At 38.9% G+C, this 21,777-nt stretch overlaps 2 protein-coding genes and 1 non-coding gene across 7 annotated transcripts in view; 1 reads left to right on the forward strand and 2 right to left on the reverse strand.

The window, feature by feature from the left end:
* Positions 1–6,918, forward strand: part of Slc44a3 (solute carrier family 44 member 3) — a 69,766-nt gene extending 62,848 nt beyond the window's left edge. For 4 of the 5 annotated variants that reach the window (XM_003479163.5, XM_023561310.2, XM_013142876.3 and 1 more), the window contains exons 13-15: positions 3,380–3,517; positions 5,648–5,884; positions 6,739–6,918. In XM_003479163.5, the coding sequence (XP_003479211.1) occupies positions 3,380–3,517; positions 5,648–5,884; positions 6,739–6,843 (480 nt within the window). In that variant the 3' untranslated portion in view covers positions 6,844–6,918. Of the gene's footprint in view, positions 1–3,379; positions 3,518–5,647; positions 5,885–5,934; positions 6,011–6,738 lie in introns of all 5 variants that reach the window. The other variant, XM_013142878.3, reaches the window with a different exon arrangement.
* A 1,558-nt stretch (positions 6,919–8,476) lies between these two features.
* Positions 8,477–21,777, reverse strand: part of Cnn3 (calponin 3) — a 30,034-nt gene continuing 16,733 nt past the window's right edge. Inside the window, exons 2-7 of the mRNA XM_063254612.1 lie at positions 15,006–15,127; positions 14,746–14,812; positions 13,408–13,545; positions 12,906–13,022; positions 11,045–11,191; positions 8,477–9,576 (exon numbers count right to left, since the gene is read on the reverse strand). Of these exons, the coding sequence (XP_063110682.1) occupies positions 9,235–9,576; positions 11,045–11,191; positions 12,906–13,022; positions 13,408–13,545; positions 14,746–14,812; positions 15,006–15,127 (933 nt within the window). The 3' untranslated portion in view covers positions 8,477–9,234. The remainder of the gene's footprint in view (positions 9,577–11,044; positions 11,192–12,905; positions 13,023–13,407; positions 13,546–14,745; positions 14,813–15,005; positions 15,128–21,777) is intronic.
* LOC111754324 (small nucleolar RNA SNORA42/SNORA80 family) lies at positions 18,375–18,507 on the reverse strand. The gene has a single exon (XR_002789027.1). It is a non-coding gene; the product is annotated as a small nucleolar RNA SNORA42/SNORA80 family (small nucleolar RNA).

Here is a 21,777-nt window from a genome sequence, read left to right on the forward strand (position 1 = left end):
TCTTTCTCCTTCGTGCATTTATAGTTTCAGTGTCAGTACACAGAAATAGCTACCTATTTGGGGATGCTAAAAAACATGCCCACTGAATTTTGTGTGGTCATGAATTAAAGGCCAGATGCTACCACCTTTTTCTTCCTTGCTGAAAAATTAGCCTTCAGGATTCCTGATTTCGTAACTTTTGTAACCAGCACAACGTGCTTCCTAAACTTCATCCCAGCCTGGCCTCTGCACGTGCTGTCAGGCCTGCAGATGATCTCAGCACACAGTCCCTGAACTGTCAGCCCAGGCGGACAAACACTCAGAACAGATTTCCCCCACACACGGCTCCATGCGGTCCATCTTCTAGCTACCTGACAAGGAAGCAGCTTCCACTCGGAGCAAGCATGAATTAGTTAATGCTGAAACAGCAGAAATGTTCAGTCCTTTCCCTGCAGCTGCAGTGAACCCCCCCGCCTTTATCCACACATTAATTCTAGGTCTCTCTGTGACACTCAGGGTTGAATCCTGCGGTGAATTGCTGGTGGTATAGTAACTGCAGGAAGGCGTATATAATTTCCCTGTCGAAGTGGTTTTAATGCCCCCTTTCAGTGGGTCATGAGACATGAAAGAAAAGACAAATGATTATGGACCCACAAAAATCTGTAGTGTCAACACATGGATGGAAAGTGCTGTTTTTTACCTTTAATCCTTTTAGCCAGGGAGCAAATCTATTTTTATTGCTTATGAGCGATGGTACTAAATTGACTGTGAGAGAGTGGGCTTCTGGAAAAACTGTACTCCCCCTGATGACTCCGGAAGTCCACTAAGAAAGTCAGTTTAGAGGGGAAGTGTGATGGTGTGGTGAGCTGGTGACAGCCTAAGTGAAAAGAGTGGAGGCCAAGAAACAGGCTGCACATGGTGACCCACTAGGACTGGGATGTGGTCTGAGAAGCAGATCCTGCTCTTCCTGGGCCCCTGTGTGGGGGTTTAAATCCTGAGAATAAACCAAGCGTGGCCCTTCCACACCTCCTCCAGTGCTAAAAGGTGACTCTGTGTTCCCAGTCATAAATGAGGTCATCGCTGGTGAGCTCGGCATGATAATAACCACCCTTTATTGTGTGCTTTCCATTGCCAGTTGCTTTGCTAAGTGCTTTATAGGGAACATGTTCTTTCATCCTCCCAACATCCCTTTGCGGTAGATGCTATACTTCACTTTGGAGGTGAGGAAATGGAGGTCTTAGGTTAAATTATTGGGCCAACACCAATAGCTACTCAGTGGTAGACCTGGGACTTGAACCCAGAGACAGTCTGGCTACATAGCCGGTGCTTAACTTAACCACCACGCTTTTAAATAGCATTCTGACTTACTGAATGTTGACAGTGTAATATCCAGAAGGTTAGAATAATCTTTTTTTTTTTTTAACAAATTGCCTGAATGATTCACCAGGAGACCTGAGGGAAACACCCTTGGTTTAATTAAGAACAAGTATGTCATTCTTCATCCATCCATCCTAAACATGTGTTTTGAGAATTATGGAATTGGTCATTAGGACTCCAAGAACCTTAGGTAGTTGAAGATGCTTAAATAGTGTAAGCAAATGAGTTTCCACTTCCCTGCCTAATACTGAAACCCCCAGACTTAGCTGTTTCCTACCCAGCGCAGTGATTTGAAAAGAAAATTTCCCATGTATTTTATGTAAGTCAGAAATGGAAAGCTCTTTGCAGAATACTTTTAAGGCACTTTTGTAGGGATTTCTTCTGAGCCCTGACTGAAATCCCCTTTGGGGAAAGCATGGCACCTTGTCAGGGATCTGGTTTCCAGCCTTTTGTCTTTGACCCCCAAACATTTCTCTCCAGTTGTCTTGATGAAGTGAGAGTTTGGTAAATCCAATCAATTAATCCTATTTGTTTCATCCCTTCCGACTGCTGTCATTCTCCTCTTCCATGTACTCTGATTAGGACCAGCACCAGTAGGATCTGGATTACTGTAATAGATTCCAAATGAGATTGCTTATTATGTTTTTGAGGGGCAAGTTTGATGTGGTTAATTTGTATATCGTGGGATAAACAACTTTCATTCTTTTGTCCAAAAGGAATGATGACAGCCTGAACAGGTAGCCGTTTCCTAGGAAAGTCATAAACTCTTTATGTAAGCTGCAGTGCAAGCAAGAGAAATCTGAGAAGCAGATGTTCTTGCAAGTATCAGATGGTATAAGGGGAAGCTAATTTAGAAAAATGACCCTGGAAATCTCATGTGAATAAAACATACACACTAACTCACTCTCTACAAGCACCCTCTTTGACTTAGTCATTCTATTTCTGGAAATTTATCCTTAAGAAGTTATCCAAAACTCAGGAAATTAAGATGGCTGTTGCATGTTTACAGTAGCAAAATATTTGAAACAATTAATATGTCCCAGTTACACATATGCACATTGAGATCCATCTGAATTTATTATAAAATCAAAATTATAAGTCATGCAGCAACACGAAAATGCTTATGTAAAGGAGAAGTCAGATATATAATCATAGCTCTGCACCATTTAAAGCATATAGTTTTTGCTTCTAGAATTTCTATTTAGTGTGATTTCTGCTCCATTTGCATGCCATCCTGCTGACCCCTCTGGTTACCGCTCCTTCCATTTTCTCTTAGCATCTTTGGCATACCTTCCTAATACTTTTTTCCTCTTCAGTCTCAGGGTATGTGTTCTTCTGTGTGTTGCACTGTTCATTTCCCTGGTGTGGCAATATTGTTATTCCTGGGAGCATTTCACCTTTTGCACTGGTAGTTGTCCTTAAGACTCTCCTTCCCCAGCTTGGGGCGTAGGAGAGGAGGTGGTTTTGCATTGCAGTGCCCACACTCTAGTGATTTCAGTGGCCTCAAGTAGATAGTACACTTCTTTACTACCTTCCTGGGTGTTTTGAGTATGAATTCTGAATTTGTGTAGAGAAATCAGTTCTCTAATAAGAGCCTGAGATCAACTCTTACAGCTGAGGGGTTAAATCCTTAGCTCCCAATCCTAAAGCCTCTACTGATTCCTTAGTTCTGGGCTCCACTCTCACAAATCAGTAGGGCCCACTTCCTTTCTGGCACCTAAACTTCCTTTCCTGCCTTCAGACTCTGCTGTGCATTAAAAAATAATTTATACTTTAACCATCAATTCCATATGTTGTAGTGGTATGTTCAACCCATTTTATTTATTGCAAATGTATGAAAATGTATTTGAATATAATCAGAAACCAAAGGGACTTTGAGAATGATTTGTGAAAGGTAAGAGTGGATGTAGTCACTAACTTTCTGTATTTTGCACATATTCTGTATTGTCATTCTGTTGTCTTGAAAAAAAAAAACAATGACTATAAAAATCTTTTCAGTTTTAATTGTTGCCTTTTGTTCCAGAATGCATACACTACAACTGCCATTAATGGAACAGATTTTTGTACATCAACAAAAGATTCACTCAAAATCTTATCCAAGAATTCAAATCATTTTACATCTGTTAACTGTTTTGGAGACTTCGTAATTTTTCTGGGAAAGGTGAGCTGTCTTGAATAAAAGAATAAAGAATCAAGAATTCAAAACAGTAAACCAGCTGGGGGTGGTGGCACATGTGCCTGTAATCCCGGACTTAGGCTGAGGAGTTCCGCGGGCTGCATAGCAAAACCCTGCCTCAAACAAAATAGAAAACTAAACTAAAAAGAAGCCATCTAGCAATTAATTTGAGATGGAATTAATGCTCAGTCCCACAAGGCATCCCTGTTTTGCAAATGATGAAACTAAGGTTTAATAATTTGTTCAGGATTCCATAATAATGTAGAGGCAAATTTTAATGTTGGACGTATTTTCTTAACCAATTCTCTCTCATTTTTTATGCCTAAAATGAAAATGTTACCACTCTCAGAAAATGAATATGCTTTATGAGATTTTCTTGTAAAAAATGAAAATTGTATTGATCCCGATGCAATTTGCTCATTACTTAAGGGCAGTTAAGTCTATTAACAAGGTTGACTGTTAATATCCTAAGTGGGGCCAAGATTACATTTCTGTTGTTATCTGAATAATTATTTATATTTTTAAAAAATTTAAAGGCCGGTGATATAGCTCGTTGGCACAGCTCCTGCCTGGCAAGCATGAGGTCCTGAGTTGGATTTCTGGTACCAACAACAAAATTTATGATTTAAAAATTGTAATTGTACAGTCTTATAGAGTGGAGTATTTTAGAACCTCAACATCTCGTGGTTAAAGGACAAAATCTTAAAATTGGAACCTTTCACCATTCTAGCTTCAGATTTCATACCTACAACATAACGCATGCTTTTAGTAGGTTTTAGGAAGAACGACTGTGATGTGGTGACTGAGGTATATCAGCCCCCATCCCAGCCCCTACTTGACCAGGCTTCAAGTTAGTGGGTTCTCTGTACTATGATGCACAGTATGTCTCTTTCCGTGTACTTTTCACGCACTGGGTGTAACTCTGAACATCTCAGTTTGCCTGATCTGCTTCTACTTGACTGCCAAATTCCTGGCTGCAGACTTTGCTGACCTTCCCATCATGTTCTCTCTGTTCCAAGCTAAACATCTTTACTCCTCTCAACTATTTCTCTACATTTGACATGAGTACTATCGTTTCCAGCAGATCCCACAGGTAAACAACATCAGCATCAGTTGTGATGCCAAGTACAGGGAACTCTGGTCCTCATTTAGGATTTTGTGTATGTTGCTGGTGCAGACTATCAGTTAGCTGCCAATAAGTCATAATATCTTTGGATTTCAAGTGTGTGCTAACTGCACATATATTTAAGGCTCAGCTGGGCCACGGAGCTGTTTCAAAGAAGCACAAAATAATTGTGCCTTTCAAATCATGCCTGAATACACTATAGTGATATTTAAATAGATACTGTTTGTGTGATGTATTTCCTATTAACTTTCAAAAATTTCTGGAATTTAATATTTATTTTAGGTAATAACTCACTTTCCTATTTTTCCTGTAAGAAATATGTAATGGCTAATCATCTCTTATTAAGCATGTGACTACCAATTCTTGGTCTTTTGAGTGGAGTAGCATTCAGATATCCTTGTTGATATATACAGATAACCAGTGGCAATGAACCCCAGATGGACTCCATTACATCAGTTAAAGAATTAGATGCATCATGGTCTGTAATTATATACCTGGAAACATAATAATTATGTATCTCAAAAGCCTGAATAATCCTATTACCTCCCTACACCAGCACTGGAAAGCCTCACCACTTTAATCCCCAAGCAGTAAAACCAATGCTTTATTAAACTACAGCACACCCAGGATTGTTAACTGTTTTTAAAAATGCTGTTTATAAAAAAGAGCTTAAGTGTAATCTGCTCCTTGTGGTAGTATATGAAAAACCAAAATAAAAATGTTGAGGTACTGTCACATCTGTATTAAGATCAAGCATGGATAAAATGAAAGCACCCGTTTTTACCCACTCCCATTATTTGCTTTTGGTGTCCCAGCTTTCATTTATCCTTGTTTCATTTTACCAAATTTTGACAAGCACTTTTTACAAGTTGTGCTCGTGCACATACATACAACTATTATTTTTGTAAGGAAAAAAAAAAAACTTTCCTAGAATATACATTCTAACCAACCAATTTACAAAGGTTTTCAACACACTTGTTTTTGGACAGGTGTTGGTGGTGTGCTTCACTGTTTTTGCAGGACTGATGGCATTTAACTACAACCGCACATTGCAGGTGTGGGCAATCCCTCTGTTACTCGTGGCTTTTTTTGCCTGCTTAGTGGCTCATAGTTTTTTATCTGTGTTTGAAACGGTGCTGGATGTACTTTTCCTGTGTTTTACTGTTGATCTGGAAACAAATGATGGATCGTCAGAAAAGCCCTACTTTATGGACCAAGAGTTTTTGGTAAGCAGCCGCTTCATTTCCTTTTATTTTCACCCTCGGTTTCCACACAGTGCTGTTTCTCAAAGATCTGGGCTCAGCTCTTCAAGCCTGAACCGCTTCCCTTACTCGCCTGCTCCCTGGACAGAGGTAAAGCTGAACAGAATAATGGTCAGATGGGTTCTTCAGTAAAGGCAGCCTGAGACCTGCATAGGTGTTCTGGAAATAACAGTCTAAGTAGCTTTGATGTTCATGGCTTGGTCTGACTTCTGGAGCCCTGAGTTGAAAGTGCATCTGTTTCTAAAGCATGTTTGCACCCCCTAAGAGCCGTGTGTACACTAATCGCCTTCTGTGCCGGCGTTGATAGATCTCCACCTTCAGGCCTTGTATTAACCAAGGCACACCCTCAGCAGAGCCCCATGCTGTGTCTATCTGGAAATAGCAGGCAGCTGTTGTCCCAACAGCCTTTACAACACAGTTGTTACCTGCCTTATCCTATGCAGACAGGGATATTTTAACAACTGAATGTCTCGTCCTCTTGTTGGGTCACATGACAGTTAATTTTCTTTAATTCTGTTGTCATTGCTCTTTTAGATTTACACAGCAGACCAGTCTCGGTCCAACAGACCCTTAAACATCTCTGTAGCCTTCTAATAAACCTATCTTCAATACTTCACTATTTGGATATGCTGAAAGTGTTTCTGATGGTGGTATGAGATCTATATTTTCCAATTAAAAATTAATTTTGAAATCTACACCCCTCTGAAATATTATAGTTCAACAGGGAAATTTTTAACAATTACCCAAAGCTGTACATAAACTCCTTGTAAATGGTTATCAACAGTAATGACACATCATGGATTTCTTTTGTTTTTCAGAGTTTCATAAGAAAGATCAACAAATCTAACAGTACAGTGGCACAGATAGACAAAGACCAATTAAAGAATGAAGAGGGAACAGAACTCCGGCCCATCGTGAGATAGGCGCTCATCAGACTTTTGTAACTAGAGAAAGTGACCTTCAGAGCCACTGACAATAAAAGATGTGATAGGCCCTCATTTCGTTTTTGCAACTATGTCAAATCCTGAAACCATAAAAGTTTAGTCATTTTCATATCTAGGACATAAAACACTGGAAATATTTATATAACAGATCAATTTAAGAAGCATAATATGTGAAAACCCATCTGAGTGTGTAAACATATGACTAGTAAATCTTTTTTTAAAAAGGATTTGGTTAGAAATCTATGGAACATTTGTCTTGTTCAGGCAGGGATCTTCATTTAATCTTGGAAATATACTAAATATGAGTTTTCAGGGTACAATTCTTAAATTTAGCAACACGAAACCTGAATATGTGAGCCTGTATTTGGAACCAGGCATACATAGTTCTCAGGTGAACCTTAACTATACAAGACTTAGCTGCACTATTACAAATGGGCAAGCACAACCATAGCCACGTCTGAGTACTGCCTGGAGGAAGACTTTCAAGAATACTTTTATCTGGAGCCCACCCAGGATTTAGATGGTGGGGAAGGGAGAGATTTTCCTTGTTAAAGCTTTAGACAAATAGGTGGCTGGGCAGAATTACCCACTCTCCCGACAGGAGACTCAATCTGACTTATGCAGAGGAGGGTACTGTGAGATGGAAGGCTTCCTTCCCCTCCATAAATGCTTCTTCGGAGATGACAAGAAACAGCCTGACAGCTCAGGTCTACTTTAAATGCAAATTTTCCCCTGAACAGTACCACTGAATTAGTTTAGCTCATTAGTCTCCCATAAGGAAGGGATTTACAGAGCATTAAATTGTCACTGAAGAATGGTAAGTAAACTTCGCTTTTGTGAATTCATCAAACCAGATACATGCTCCCTTCTTACTGGCTTTACTAGAAAACAGGCATCTTTTCACCCAAAGCCCACCAGGGCCAATCCTATCAAAAGCAATCACTTGGCTGACACAATGTCTATTGAGTCACTACTGATTTTCTTTGGTGATTCTATTCTTCTTAACACTTAGCTGTTGTTTGATCTCCTCTATGTCACAACTGGCAACAAATCTGTGGCATGCATGTTGTTTTTAACATAAAAAGATGCTAATGTATGAATTTTTTCTAAAATGAAACCCTAGCATATTCAGATTTAATCAGCAGCACTACCACTTTGCCAGTAAGTGGGTTTTGGGTTGCAGCTTGGGCACTCGTCTCAGAAAGGTTCGCTAGCACTCATTTAGGTGTTTCTATAATCCTAACCTTATCATACAGCAACTCTGTTTCTAACCCGGTATATTTCTTATTCATATTTACCCTAAGGTATCTACATAAAATCCCACCACACATACACACTCAGAGTTATTCCTGGGGTGAGGTTTATTCCAAGCTGAATGTAAAATGAATGTGGGGCAGCCAAGTCACAGTGAAACAAGCAAGGGTCAGATAATAATCCCGTTTGCCACACACTACTCATTTCTCTAAGCCTCAGTCTCCTTAAGCACAGAGTACAGTGTTGTGCAGAGAAGTAATGCCAAAATACCTTATCACAGTACCCAGGAAAGAGTACTTTTTTTTAACCATTTCTACTTGGAAGCTAGCCAGGAAAGAAGCAGCCTGTGGTTCATATGAATGTTCAAAAAAATATTTATTTATAAAAAATACAATGGGATAAGTTTATGCTGAGAAATGCAGCAATAAATACAGTTGAAGAAACAGAGCAACTCTACAACGATACATTGGCACAAACGAAGATTTTGCAACCACACCACCCAGACCTAAATGTCTGCAAGCCAATTTTTGTACATGCTCCTTTAGAAACCCCACTCTGAAAATATCTTGTCAGCTTAAGAGAATGAGTACACATATAATCACAAATGCACACTGATCAGGACTTTATTTAAAAATTAGCAAACAATACTGTAGAAACATTGATATGTAAAATTCTAAAATGCTGCATCTTAGATTTAGTTGGCAAAGACCACATTTAGCAATAAGCATCAGTTTAGTCTTCCATGTAGAAACCAGATACACTAATCTGTAAAAAAAGAAAATTTCCTATTGTTTGAAAATACCAGTTTAAGTGTAAGATTGTAAAAATGCATAGATCTTCAATAAAAGAACTGGCTGTACAAGTGTACTCCCCTTTCACAGTATTCCTTTTTACTTCATATGCAAGTTACTGGTTATGCTGTAGGATTTAACTGTTACAGCACTAAAAGGCAACTATTTAGGGAAGAGGCAGAAAAAGGAATGTATGTAAGGCATTTTTTTTAGGTACGAAAAGCATAATAGTGTTTTAGGAAGACAAGATAAAAATTACTCAAGGCTAGCTTGGTTTTCACTGAATAAAAACAATTGACTAAATACTGAGCTCCTCTGTGTGAATCTAATAATCAATGCCTTGGTCACCATACTGGTAATCTCTGGGGTAGTCATCTTGGTACTCGCCATGGTATTCATCTGGGTATTCTGCCTGATAATCACTATCACTGATTTCCGACCCATTTGTTCCTGTGCCTTGGCTTCCATTATGAATGACAGGTTCTGTTGGAGCAGCACAATATTTGGGATCATACACTTGCCGCCCAAGCCCATACACACTCATTCCTTTCTGGGAAGCAACTTTGTTGGTACCCATCTGTAGGGAAATTGTCGAGTTGTCCACTGGCTGTAATGTTAACTTCTGATCATAGATGTCTCTTCTGGTACCTGGTGCTAACATCCCCGCCTGGTATGAGAACATGATACAAGAATATATAATAAAAGTTAAAACAGTAGCTAAAATCTATATTTGTCAATAGTTTATAAAATATGAACTTCACACTGACATAACAACTTTAATTTGATTCAGGGGTAAACCTGCATTACCAAAATATGCTGGTATCAAATTACTTTCATGAAGCAAGAGTCACTGGTTTTCAATCTAAGGCAGACTTGCCCTCAAATCTCCGCTTTACTATAAAATGCTATGCTACCTCAGACAAGTGAGCGTTGATTTCTTCAATGTAATATGGAGACAGCATGACTTACTCTGAATTTAGAAGAGGATCAGACATAAAGAAAATAAAAACACCTGGTAAGCAGGAGGTCATGAGCTCGATCCCTGACATGTAGAAGTTACATTTGAATGCTTATTATGACCATATACACCGATCAAGTTACCAATTATAAACACTGTGCATTTTTTTCAAAGGGTTCTGAGTCACATAGGTGCTAACTACTTCACAACAGCACACTCCAAAGCACTCCTTTTCAGAGTGCTGCAACCCATATATTAGTTTCCCTCTTTCTGCAATCACATACTTCTAGCTATCCATTGGGTAACAAAGCAAGTTCAAGTAGCAGCTATGAGAAACACATTGCCACACATGACAGAAAATGTTCCATGAGGGCAAGTAACCCTGGGTCACTGAGAAAAACCATTTTCAAATCTCATCCTCATTCTTGTTGGATATGGGAACCATCCTCTCTCAAATGGCTATTGGAACTCCTCCTGAGGTGCTGGCAATGTATTTTTTAACACAGAAATATATTATTTCTACCTTATTAGAACACTGGTATTTTCATCACACTCCATTCCTACTATTTAACAACTATTTAATGAGCATCTCAGGAATTTTTATCCTCTAGGAGTTCAGTATTTCACAGGGAATGCTGGTTGAGCAGTTCTTAGTAGAACACCGGATAATTTTGCCTACTTTAAGATTCCTTTTAAAAATAAGGGGGTGAGGGGAAGCCAGCATTTTAATAAGCAATCTTTTACTTGGGTTTTGGAGCAAGAACACTAATAAACGTACAATTTTTTTTTTCTAGTTAGGTAGAAAAGCCCCAAAATCCCGTGAACCACACCCAGTTTCACTGCTGTAGAAAAGATATTTTGATTCTTTTGCTTTCCCAGCAAAAACTTGCTTTCCTCTAAATAGACTATACAAAAATGCCTACTTTGAACTTTCAGTTAATAAGAGTAAGGTTAAGCACTAGTTTTTTGAGACAGGATCTTGCTATATAGTTTGGCTGCTCTTGAACTCACTATGTAGCCTAGGCTGACCTGGAACTTGGGTGATCCTCCTACCTCAGCCTCCCAAGTGCTGGGATTGCTGGCATGGGCTCAGCCAGCCCAGGTCCCATTCAATAAGTGCTAATTTAAAATAGACCCTGTGTACTTCCTGCTACAAGTATGAAAAGTGACTGCTTACCTGGCTGGCTCCTTTGTTGGTGCCCATCTGCAGACTGATAGTGGTCTGATCAAAAGGTTTGTCAGTTTGCATTTTGGGATCATAAAGATGCCTCCTAGTTCCATAGGCCGTCATGCCTGCCTGGCTGGCACATTTGTTTGTTCCCATCTTTTAAGTTTAAAATTAACACTAATTAATCAGAAGTCAACAACATGTAACATAAAATTCTCTGTGCTACTAAAAGGCATGGACCTTACTTATAGGTATTAGCACACAGAGTCCTGGGTTCAATGCCCCAGCACCAGCACCACCCCCAGCCACCAAAAAAAAAAAAGACACAGTGCAACTGAAAATACATTTCAAATGCTAACTTTAAAAAGAAAGTTTTCTGCCCCCCAAATTCTGTGTATATAGATAAAACCTCACAGCTTAAGGAACTATAAACTTGTTCACATAATAAATGGACAGACAAGACAAATAAGTTGTAGAATTATATATCATCTCCCTGTTACTTTTTCCCCTATTCTCTGAGTCACAGATAACCAAATTAAAGGATCTCGGCTTCAGCTGTAAACAAAAAAAGCAAGGTTAAGCCAGGCAATATGCCTTGCTCCCTCAGCAGAGGTTTACATAAAACATGAGAACAAATGCTAGGAATTTTCTCTAGGACAATATAGTACTTCTTTTAAGTTTAAAATCACTAGCATTTTCATGGGAAGGGAACCACATTTTATGCCTTCAACTCTTATATACTGGCTAGAGCCAGAAGGAACCAGAATGAGGAATTTGAAGGCAACCAAATTCAAAGGAACAGTAATTAACTTCCCTTCCCCACCAAGAACCATATGGCTTCCTCATCCACCCGTACACCTTTCCTACTGGCTTGAGACAAGTTTCTACCACTGGAAGTTTATTCCTTAAATATCAAGATAAAAACTTTTATTACTAAACTATAACCTGTTTACTGGAAAAGATTCAGAACACTTATATAAGCAAAAGGAAAAAGAAAAATTATTTTTAAAAATACCATCCAGACTTAACTTTCATTTGTAAAAACCTTTTAGGACTTTTACCTTATGGACCTATGTACATACCCACAGCTATACACAAATATATTTACATAGAAAATATGTGCATGCTTTTACATTTTAAAAAACCACACTGAACACAGAATTTTAAAACTGACTTTTTAACTTTGCCTGAAGCTCTCTTTCAAACACTAGTATTTTTACAGTACAAATTTCTTTATGAGTTGTAATTTAACCAACTGACTACTGTTGGGAAATTCAGGTTTCCAATTTCCCACAACTTACACAATTCTGTACCTGTGAAAACTAAATTCACCTCACAGAGACTCAAACAAGAGCAGGGCAATGTATCTAGCAGGTACCGGAAAGCAAAGCCTATAGCATTTAAGGTATTAGTGATGAGGTTTTTGTGACTCTCCAGGGGAAGGAGGTGAAAGCAACACTTAACAGCATTTTCTAAGAATTAAGCTGAAAATTTCAGCAGGGCTTAGATGTTATATTGTGTTTTATCAGTGAAAATAAAATTACTTTGGCACTACATTTTGTAAAGTCGCTCCATTTGCTTAACACAAATTTAACATACATTCTTTAACAAAAAAAGCAGAAAGACAATAATGATTAAAGTTCATTTCCTAAAGACAATTGCCAAGTCAGAAGTTTCCTCTAAAGCTATCATTATAAAAAACAACTATCATTATCTTGCAAAATTTAAACAGGTATAACCTATATAGATCACGTATCCACCCAGAAATCTACGCTACGGCACTTCTACCTGTACTTTACATATGAGAGAGACTTAACATTTTACATGGCAAGAATAACTCGCACTGAATAACTGAATAGGCAACACTTACCTGCAAACCAATTACACTTTGGCCAGCCTTTAATTTTCCTTCATCAAAACGTCTCGTTTGTTTTTCTGCGTACTTAACTCCAATGTCAATGGTTGTGTGGAATCCTTTTGTTTTAGCCTGGACAGAAACACGAGCACCAACTGAGAAGGGACAATCAGATATTCTGCCACAGATGACTACAGAGGGAACAATAAAGAAATGTCTACTGACATTTTAAAAATCATATTGAACACAGAATTAGGCTACTTTGGGTAAGAACAAATTAGAGGTAAGAAAAACTTTAAGGCTATTCAGTGATGCACTATGCTCTCTGAGATGTGAGGGTTCGAATTAGCCCATGCAGAACAAGGCAGCTGATGTCGACAGCCTTTCCACAAAATTAACAGTCATGGAAGAGACAGGCTCCTCCCCTACCTGCACCCAGCTCCCAGGAGAAAGCAATGATGCAACTCATCGCCAATGGGCAGGCAATTTTTTTTAACCAACTGTGAAATGTACCTACCAGACCTGCTAGAGCCACCAGTGTGGTCTGAACCTGGGTCATGTTTCCATTCTCAAAAAGATCATTTGCTTCAAATATGTCATGTGGCTTCATACCATAAGCCTGAATAGCTTTAATGAAGTTGCCAATATTTTCCAACTAGGAAGAAAAAGAGTTATATAACTGTTAGAGCCAAATTTTAACATTTTGAGAATCCTAAGTCTTCATGCCTGTTAGTTACAAGATGCCAGACAGAAAGCTAGTTGGCAAGAATTCTTAACAGGGGACTAGGGATTTAGCTCGGCGGAATAAGTGCCGGCCTTGCAAGTGTGTGGCTGTGAGTTCGATCCCTGGTACCGATAAAAAAGAAAAAGACAAAAAAAAAAAAAAAAAAAAAGAATTAACAGGATATGTACTAAGCATATTTCACTTTAGGAAAGAAGTCCTGTAATAGTTTTAATATTTTAGAGTAGTGATTATTTTTCAACTCTTGAAAGGCAAGGATTCTCTAAGCAAGAATTCTGTGTCAGAGCTATCCGGGCCCAGAATTTTTATCAAATTTACCGATTTCCACTAATAAATAATTCACTGCAAGTTTTAATCTTAATTTCAAAATAAATTAGTGGTTACTAAACAGTTTCACTCTTATCTTGAAATACACAGTACTGAATATATATCCAGTGTTACTTGGTCACCTATTTATGAACTAAGATTATGTCTGATACGGTGTTCTGTGCTGAACGACAAACAGATGTGCTAAATGCCTTGCTTTCCCTTGGTTTTGGTTCTTGGAGACAGAGTCTCACTATGTAGTTCAAGCTGGGTATGACCTCACTATGTAGCCCAGGCTAACCCTGAACTCTCGGCAATTCTCCTGCTTTAGCCTCATAAATGCTGGCATTCCAGATGTGGGACAACACCTAGCTTTCCCCTCATTTATTCTAAGGTCTGGGTTGAAATTCTCTTGGTAAGCTGTGACAATTTCTTTTTTGAAGCAGGCAGACAATTTTGTTGTTTTTTTTTTGTTTTGTTTTGTTTTTTGCCTTTTTCCTTTTATCGGTACCGGGTATCGAACCCACGACTGCCTGCTTGCAAGGCAGGCGCTTATGCCGATGAGCTAAATCCCCAGCCATAGGCAGACAATTTTGTAAAACTTTTAAATTAACTACCTGCTGATCACAGAACCTTTAATTGTAGTTAAAGAAATACTTAGGAAAATGGCAAAATACAGCTGTGTGTATAATTTCTCTTCTTGTGGCTATTTAAAACTGTAATCATAAAGTAAAAAACTAAACCTGAGCTTTCTCACTACATAAAAAGAAACCGACTAGAAATGGAGGCTGCTGGATTGGCCCTTACCTGAGGCCAATTTAATGAGGACTCATTGACCTTCTTCACAGAGCCTGGTTGTAACTTGTTTATGAGTCTAAAAACAAATATAAAAGAAACATTTATTAGTCACACAAAAACAAGGCCTGGAATATTAAACTGATTAAGAAAAGCATTAAATGCATCTGTAAAGTATCAAGGTTTGACACCCCAGATCTGTCAGGAAGGGGGACAGAAGCCTGTGGAAAAGGACCAGCGGGGCCAAGTAGAACTCTGAGAGCCAGACTTACTCGCAGAGGATGATGCCATCTTTCAGACCCAGCTGGAAGTTGGTGCCAATGCTCATCCCTGTCACCTCTTCTATCCAATTGCGAAGATCCTCTTCTGCCTGGTGGTCATACTTGGAAGCAATCTGAAAGGTACGTTGACTTTAGAGCAGTTCCACCAATATACCAAACTGTTAGGTCACAACAAGCTGTGCTTTCATTCGCCCTGACAGACAGTAAATTACATCCCATAGGGTTTGTTGTAAATGGACAGGAGCTTGAACTGAAAAGAAAAAAGTATTCATCAAAATGAGGAAGATTCCCGGTCACGACACACAGATGTGAGAAGGATTTAGTATAACAGTATGGTACTAGCCATGACTTTAAGTCATTAACTAGCATATTCCAAAAAGAATATAAGATAGAGAAAGATCCTGACACATCCAACTATTTTACACAATGTCTCGAGTAGGTAGACATTGTTCCAATCACTTTCTTGCCTAGAAGTTCTAACACTTGCCTTGTATTCAGCCAAATATAGTACGTGGTAAATAACACACACATACACACACACTTTCCTCTGTACTAACTGCACTTAAAATACAATGTTGAAATTCTGTTCATGTAATCTCTATCCTATTAAATCTTTACAGGAAGACAAACATTTAATTCATTTTTGTATTCTCAGTATCTAGTACCATATCTGGTACCCAAACATCTAATAAAGCCTAAGAAAATTGGTTAAGTTTTTAGTTGTAGAATTCTGTAATAAAGGTAACATAACCAGATGCCATGCTATTATTATACATGCTAAAACTACCTGCTAACCACAGGTGTTAAAAGCTCTCTTCATAAAATCATAGACTTAAAATTTTAAACTATAAAAAAATTAGACCAAGTATTAAACATCTGTTGCTCAAATTCTTAAGATACTCTTAGAGTTCTTAAAGAGGTTGGCAATGACTTAAGAACACAACTGCTAGATGTGGTGGCACACAGCAAGAGGATCACAAGTTCAAGCCCAGCCTGGGCAACTTATTAGCAAGACCCTGCCTCAAAGTAAAAAATAAAAACGGGGTTGGGGATTTAGCTCAATGGCATAAGTGCCTGCCTTGCAAGCAGCAGTCATGCATTCGATCCCCGGTACTGATAAAAAAGAAAAAGACAAAAAAAAAAGAAAGAAAGAAATGAAAAATAAAAAGGCCTTCAATTTAATCCTCGGTAGTAAAAGCAAATAGAAACAAAACAAAATGGCTGGGAACAAGGAAAGATTATGTATCCTTTGTCTTCTCATTCAGCATGGGTAAAAATGCTAACTACATGTAGACAGGGTGTGGGGGACAGAGATCATGGGCTTTGAAGTCAATTACAGCATTGTCGAAAATGGAAATGAACAAGAAAAATGTTTGCTGACCATAAAACATAATTAAGTTTAATTACTGGAAGAAATGGCATCATGACATTTTGATCATGAGGAAATCAAGTTCCAGTCTAACCAGTCACGCAGAAGCCAAGCACAACAGTATGAAATGCCCCAGACTCCTGATACTGAAGTGCAAAACTAAGGCTGCTTTCTGATCCTTTCCAAGAGAAAGAGAATCAAGGGTCAGGAGGACCAACCGGACACCTTTCAGTCACCCAACAGTGAAAACCAGCACCGAGTTTCAAACAGTCACACTTGACTGAAGTTTCTTTTCATGTCCATCCACTGCCTCAATCTTTTATAATTTCCAGGGTGAGAAAACTTCTTCCTTTCCCAGGTCAAATGAATTACCCTCTCACAGGCATGCCATGAACTGAAGCCTTGAGACAGCCCTGGAACATAATTGGTCCACTCCTGATGTTTCCAGTGACCCCTCTCCCACCATCAAGGGGAGACTGATTAAGACTGTTAAGTGCTATCTTTGATTACAATGTCATTTAGGAGCCAGCAATTCTGATCCCCTGCACACTGCTCTCTCCCAAATATTAGAGAAGGCTTCTACAAAATAATGGGCAATTTATTTAAACTGTAGGTTTACTTAACTAAGATTAGAAAAGGAAATACAACAAGTTATACTGTCATATTAAGATAACTAACAAATGCAATGTTTTATGGGTCCAATCTGGCCTCAAGTTAGTTTATACAGTATATTAAAAAAAAAAAAAAAAAAAAAAAAGCTAAGGCACAATGGACCTAACATGGCAATAGTCCTGTCCACTGGTACCCTGACTCCCTGAAAAATAATTTTTATTTTGAGTTACATTGGCATCTGAGTGCAGAACGGGATGCTGAAAGATACTGCCTCTGGTTAAGCAGGAAGCAGTCATTACTTCTATGATACTGTTTACACTTCCTGGATAATTTATCTCCTCCAACACAGCAAACAAATCTATTTATGTATAGCATCTTTAGAAAATGAAGTAAGTCTTTAATTGGTAGACAAACTTAAGATACTGACTTTTCACCCTGGGGTCTTGTTTCAGATGGCTAGAAAAATTAACTATAAACTGGAGTTTTGGTCAAAAGAGCAGAGACAAAGGAGAAAGAAAAAGCTAGTACTCCCTAGGCACTAGCTCTAGAAGGCAAGTTCAATTGTGAGTTTTTTGCTTTTATTTTCAAAAATGAAGATGCATTTCACTAGATCTGAAGAAAGACACAGTATTCAAGAGTAGATGTCTGCCTCAGCTCTATCTATCTTTTTAGCCCCTTCATTAACTTCTGATCCAATTTCTCTCTATCTAAGAGGAAAGTGGAATTCAGTGAGTGCACAATGACCCTCCCACTCTAGCTGTCTACATGGTTTGGTCAATCATCAAAAATTGTGAAGAAATATTCTCTTGCTTTTCAAATGTAGAGATGAAATTATGGTTAGTGGTTTGGGGTCTTTGGTGATGATAATATTTATACCAAATATTCACTCCTCAGACTAAGTATTTAACCAGGATGATACAAAAGTATTTTTATGTTTCCTTTGTTTAAAATGTATCCAAAAGATTCATTGCCATACCCCAAACCACAGAGGGATTACAGACCTCTCTGGAAATATCTGAGATACCACTGAGGAATTTGCATCCTCTTGGTTGATAATTTTCATCAAGGGGCTGATGACACACAACAATCTAGCACTGGAGTCAGATGGATTTGGGCTCAAATCTTGCCCCAACAATGGCTGCAGCGGAGGGGACTCTGGGCAGGTAACTCAGTCAGCAGCACAGTAGCAAGTCCAAAGCACTAGCTCACAAGTGCACAAATTTGAAATTCAAGGCCTTGTACACTTATAAACTAAAAACTAGGAATGTATCCATATCACATTATTAATTTTGATGTAAGATTTTCCTTTAACAGGGCAACAAAGATTTTTCTGTTTTTACCTAGCTATTACTAATATTTTTCTTTTTTTTTTTCATATAAGCTGTGTGGCCTGCTTCAGTGCTCACAGCCCACAGCAGGGGCGAGGCAATGGTTCGAGGCCGTGCTTTCTCTTGCATGGGTACACTATGAAAGGCCCACACAGCCGGACCCACCATACATCCATTACCATGCTCTACTAATATTTTTCTAATAACTGGATTTTCCTGTAGCCTAACGGGCTCAACAGTATTATCTCAAATTAAATCAGAGGATGGAAAGTAATTAAAAAGCAAGGTTTGGTCAATAACATTTATGCACTATTTTTACCTACAAAACTTCAATTTCTGAACACAAGGCTTAAAATGACAGAATTTTCTCCCTTACATGTAACACCTTACAGTTAATGTTATATTCACATCTCATTAATACCTAACAACAACTTCATTCTAATTTGCTAAGGAGGGGTGGGAATCACTGCTGTTGACAGCCTGCGCAATGAAGTGAGTTGAAGGCCAGCCTGAACTGCACAGTAAAACCTTATTTCAAAAAACCAAAAAAAAAAAAAAAAAATCATTGCTCAAATTATTTATAGACATCATTTTCCCTATTCTTCTTAAAGATGTTCTACTTGAAGTTCCCGAGCTGGTTTTCCCTTCTTTCTGCCTAAATCTTTCAAGTCCCCAGCAGCTCCTTTCTTGCACTTTCTCCAGGACATCACTGTCTCACAAGGTTTTTCAGTCAAAGCAGGATAGTTACGCTTGGGCACGCCTACCCGAAGAGCCTGCCAAATACAGTCCAGGGAGAGGAAGATGAAGACCTACAGAAAGGTCTCCCGGGGCATTAGCACAGTCCATCATCTTAGCTGGCCCCTGTGGTGCCCCACTTGTTCCGCCTTCACTCCTCAGGAAGCCTCAACTTTCTCCTTTTCCAGCACAGGCAAAGGGCCTGGGGCTTTGGCCTGGCTCACCTCAGGGTAGCTCAGAACACAGTGTGGAACAACGACATTTCTAATGTAAATCAATCTTTTTTGGCTACTTAACTTTTTTTAGTCCTCATATAATCTTTTAAGATTTTTTAAGTATTTGCTCTTTAAAAAAAAAAGGCCAGACATAGCTTCCCTGTAATCCCCTATTTGGGAAGATGAAGCAGAGTTTGAGGCCAGCCTTGCCTCAATAAACAAAGAATAAATAAGTAATAAACAGTATATATACTTAAAGAGCATGCATCCTCAGCTCAACATGGGGGTTATACTGCCCTCAAAGGAGCACAAACTGTTTCTGCTAGTGGGCAGTGAAAAAACATTTAGGTATTACAAAAACTCAGGATCCCTCAAAAGCTCAACTCTACTCATCAAATTCTTATTCCTTTGTAATTAAATCTGGCAGGGCTGGTGGCAATTAGAAGAAGGGTCTCAAAGGACTCTTTGGGAAAGCAACCAGGAAAACAAGTGGAAGAAAAACTGAGATGAACTGAAATGTAAAGTTTCTCTTGAGGCTACCTTCTCTGAGATAAGAGAGCATCCCCATGCTTTAGCCAAGTCCTCCCAACCACTGAGTAGGCAGTACCGTGTCTCAGACCTAAACCAGCATAGGAATAAGACCCTCCTGAAAACACAAGCCCCGCAGGCCTACGCTTCCTAATAGCAGAGGAAGACACTGCATCAGATAAAAGCCTCCAGGTTGCTAAGGAACAACCACGCTCTACCTGGTGCTGAGGTGTGAGAAGCTTCCAACTCAAAAACCTCTAAAAAGAGACAAATTAATGAGACTTGCGTTTCAAAAATACTGTAACTGACCCCAAAGCACAATCCTTGCTCTATTTAATGGTGCTTCTTGGTATAAACAAAGAACATTCAAAGAAAGTGCAATTCCAGTGAAAGTTAGAGGTAGTACCTGGCATTAGGCAGAGGAATGACACACATCTTTTGCCTGTGTCCATCACAGGAGACTGGGTACAGGACTACAATGGACACCAAAATCTCTGCATCTCTAATTCCTTACACAAATGGCACAGTATTTACACATAACCAAGGTACATCCTATATATGTAATATCCACATCAGTTGTATTACTTAGGAAATTGTTTAGGAAATGACAAAAGCAAAAAAGAAAATCTGTATGTTCAATATAGACTATTTTTTCATAGTATTTTTGACTTGTGGTTGGTTGAACCCACAGATACAGAAACTGAGGATGTGGAGGGCCAACTGTGTATTGCGTCTCACATCTGGTTTTATCACAAAACCTGCTAAAAACCAGAAGCAGACAAGTCTAGGCAAACTGTCACTAGTGGTTAAAACAGTTTCCTAAATTTCAGTCCTGTCTGAACTATAACGAGGCAGCAGGATAATCTAGCATTACCCCAAACTCTTTAAGTAAAATTATAGCCAATGTCAGCATCTCTTTCAAACTTTTCCTGCATCTGTCTTTCAGTGTCTTCCTCCATTACTCCTGTCCTTCACTCAAATGGCTAGTACACATGAGGCATGCTTCACAGACAGTCTCTGCACTAAGACAGCAGTAGAAAGAGAAAAATATTGAAGAGATCTGAAAACAGCACGTAAAATATTTTAACTATAGAAGACTTGAAGGATGGGGATCATATTGGGAACAGCTTCAAAGTAGCAACCAAATAGATTTCCACCTCAAATATCAAGATCTCTCTCCAGCTGGGTGTGGTGGCAAATGCCTATAATCCTAGCACTGTGGGAGGCTAAGGCAGTGGGATAGCAAGTTGAAGCCTAAGTAACTTACAAAGATCAAAACAAAAAAAAAATTTTTTTTTAAAGGGCTGGGGATGTAGTTCAGTGCAAGGCCCTGGGTTCAATCCCCAATGCTAAAAACAAAAGATGTCCCTTTCCTTCCTTTGTCATTCTCAATACATTATGCAAGGTTTTAATGTTTCTAAGCTACCTTAAATTTCTCCTTTAATTGATCCTACAAACATGCTGTGAAAGTTTTATTCATAGCAGGGCTACAACATACTAAAGACCCTATGCTTTTCAGTCAAATTTCAAAAATCCACTCTCCCAATTCCAATGAGACAGAGGTAAAAACCCTGGTCACCCTATTGTCCTGAGTGGTTTCCTTCCCTCTAGGTCACTGTGAAGATGATGTCCTTCCCACACCTTCCCACAGGAAAGGAGTCATCCCAACACCTGCCGACATCAGAATTGCTGCCTTCCACTTACATTAGTTGAGTACAGAGGTACAACGGTTTCTATTAACCAAACCCTACTGCAAGCTGTCCACTTTACTGTCTATAATCAAAAAGAAATGGCAAAATGGCTTGGCTCCAAAGCTGGCTTTCTTCACTGCTCCTGCCCTCTTCATCTCCTTGTCTTGGCCCAAGTTCTCATTTCTGACTGTCTTTATCCCAAATTTTCATTGCTTTTCATGCTTTTTGTTGAACCCAGGGCCATTGCACTGAGCTACATCTCAGCCCATTATCAGACAAGGTTTC

This window comes from Cavia porcellus, unplaced genomic scaffold, assembly GCF_034190915.1.
Source record: "Cavia porcellus strain 051 isolate PalLab524CR breed Dunkin Hartley unplaced genomic scaffold, mCavPor4.1 scaffold_1, whole genome shotgun sequence".
NCBI classification, from domain to species: Eukaryota; Metazoa; Chordata; class Mammalia; order Rodentia; family Caviidae; genus Cavia; species Cavia porcellus.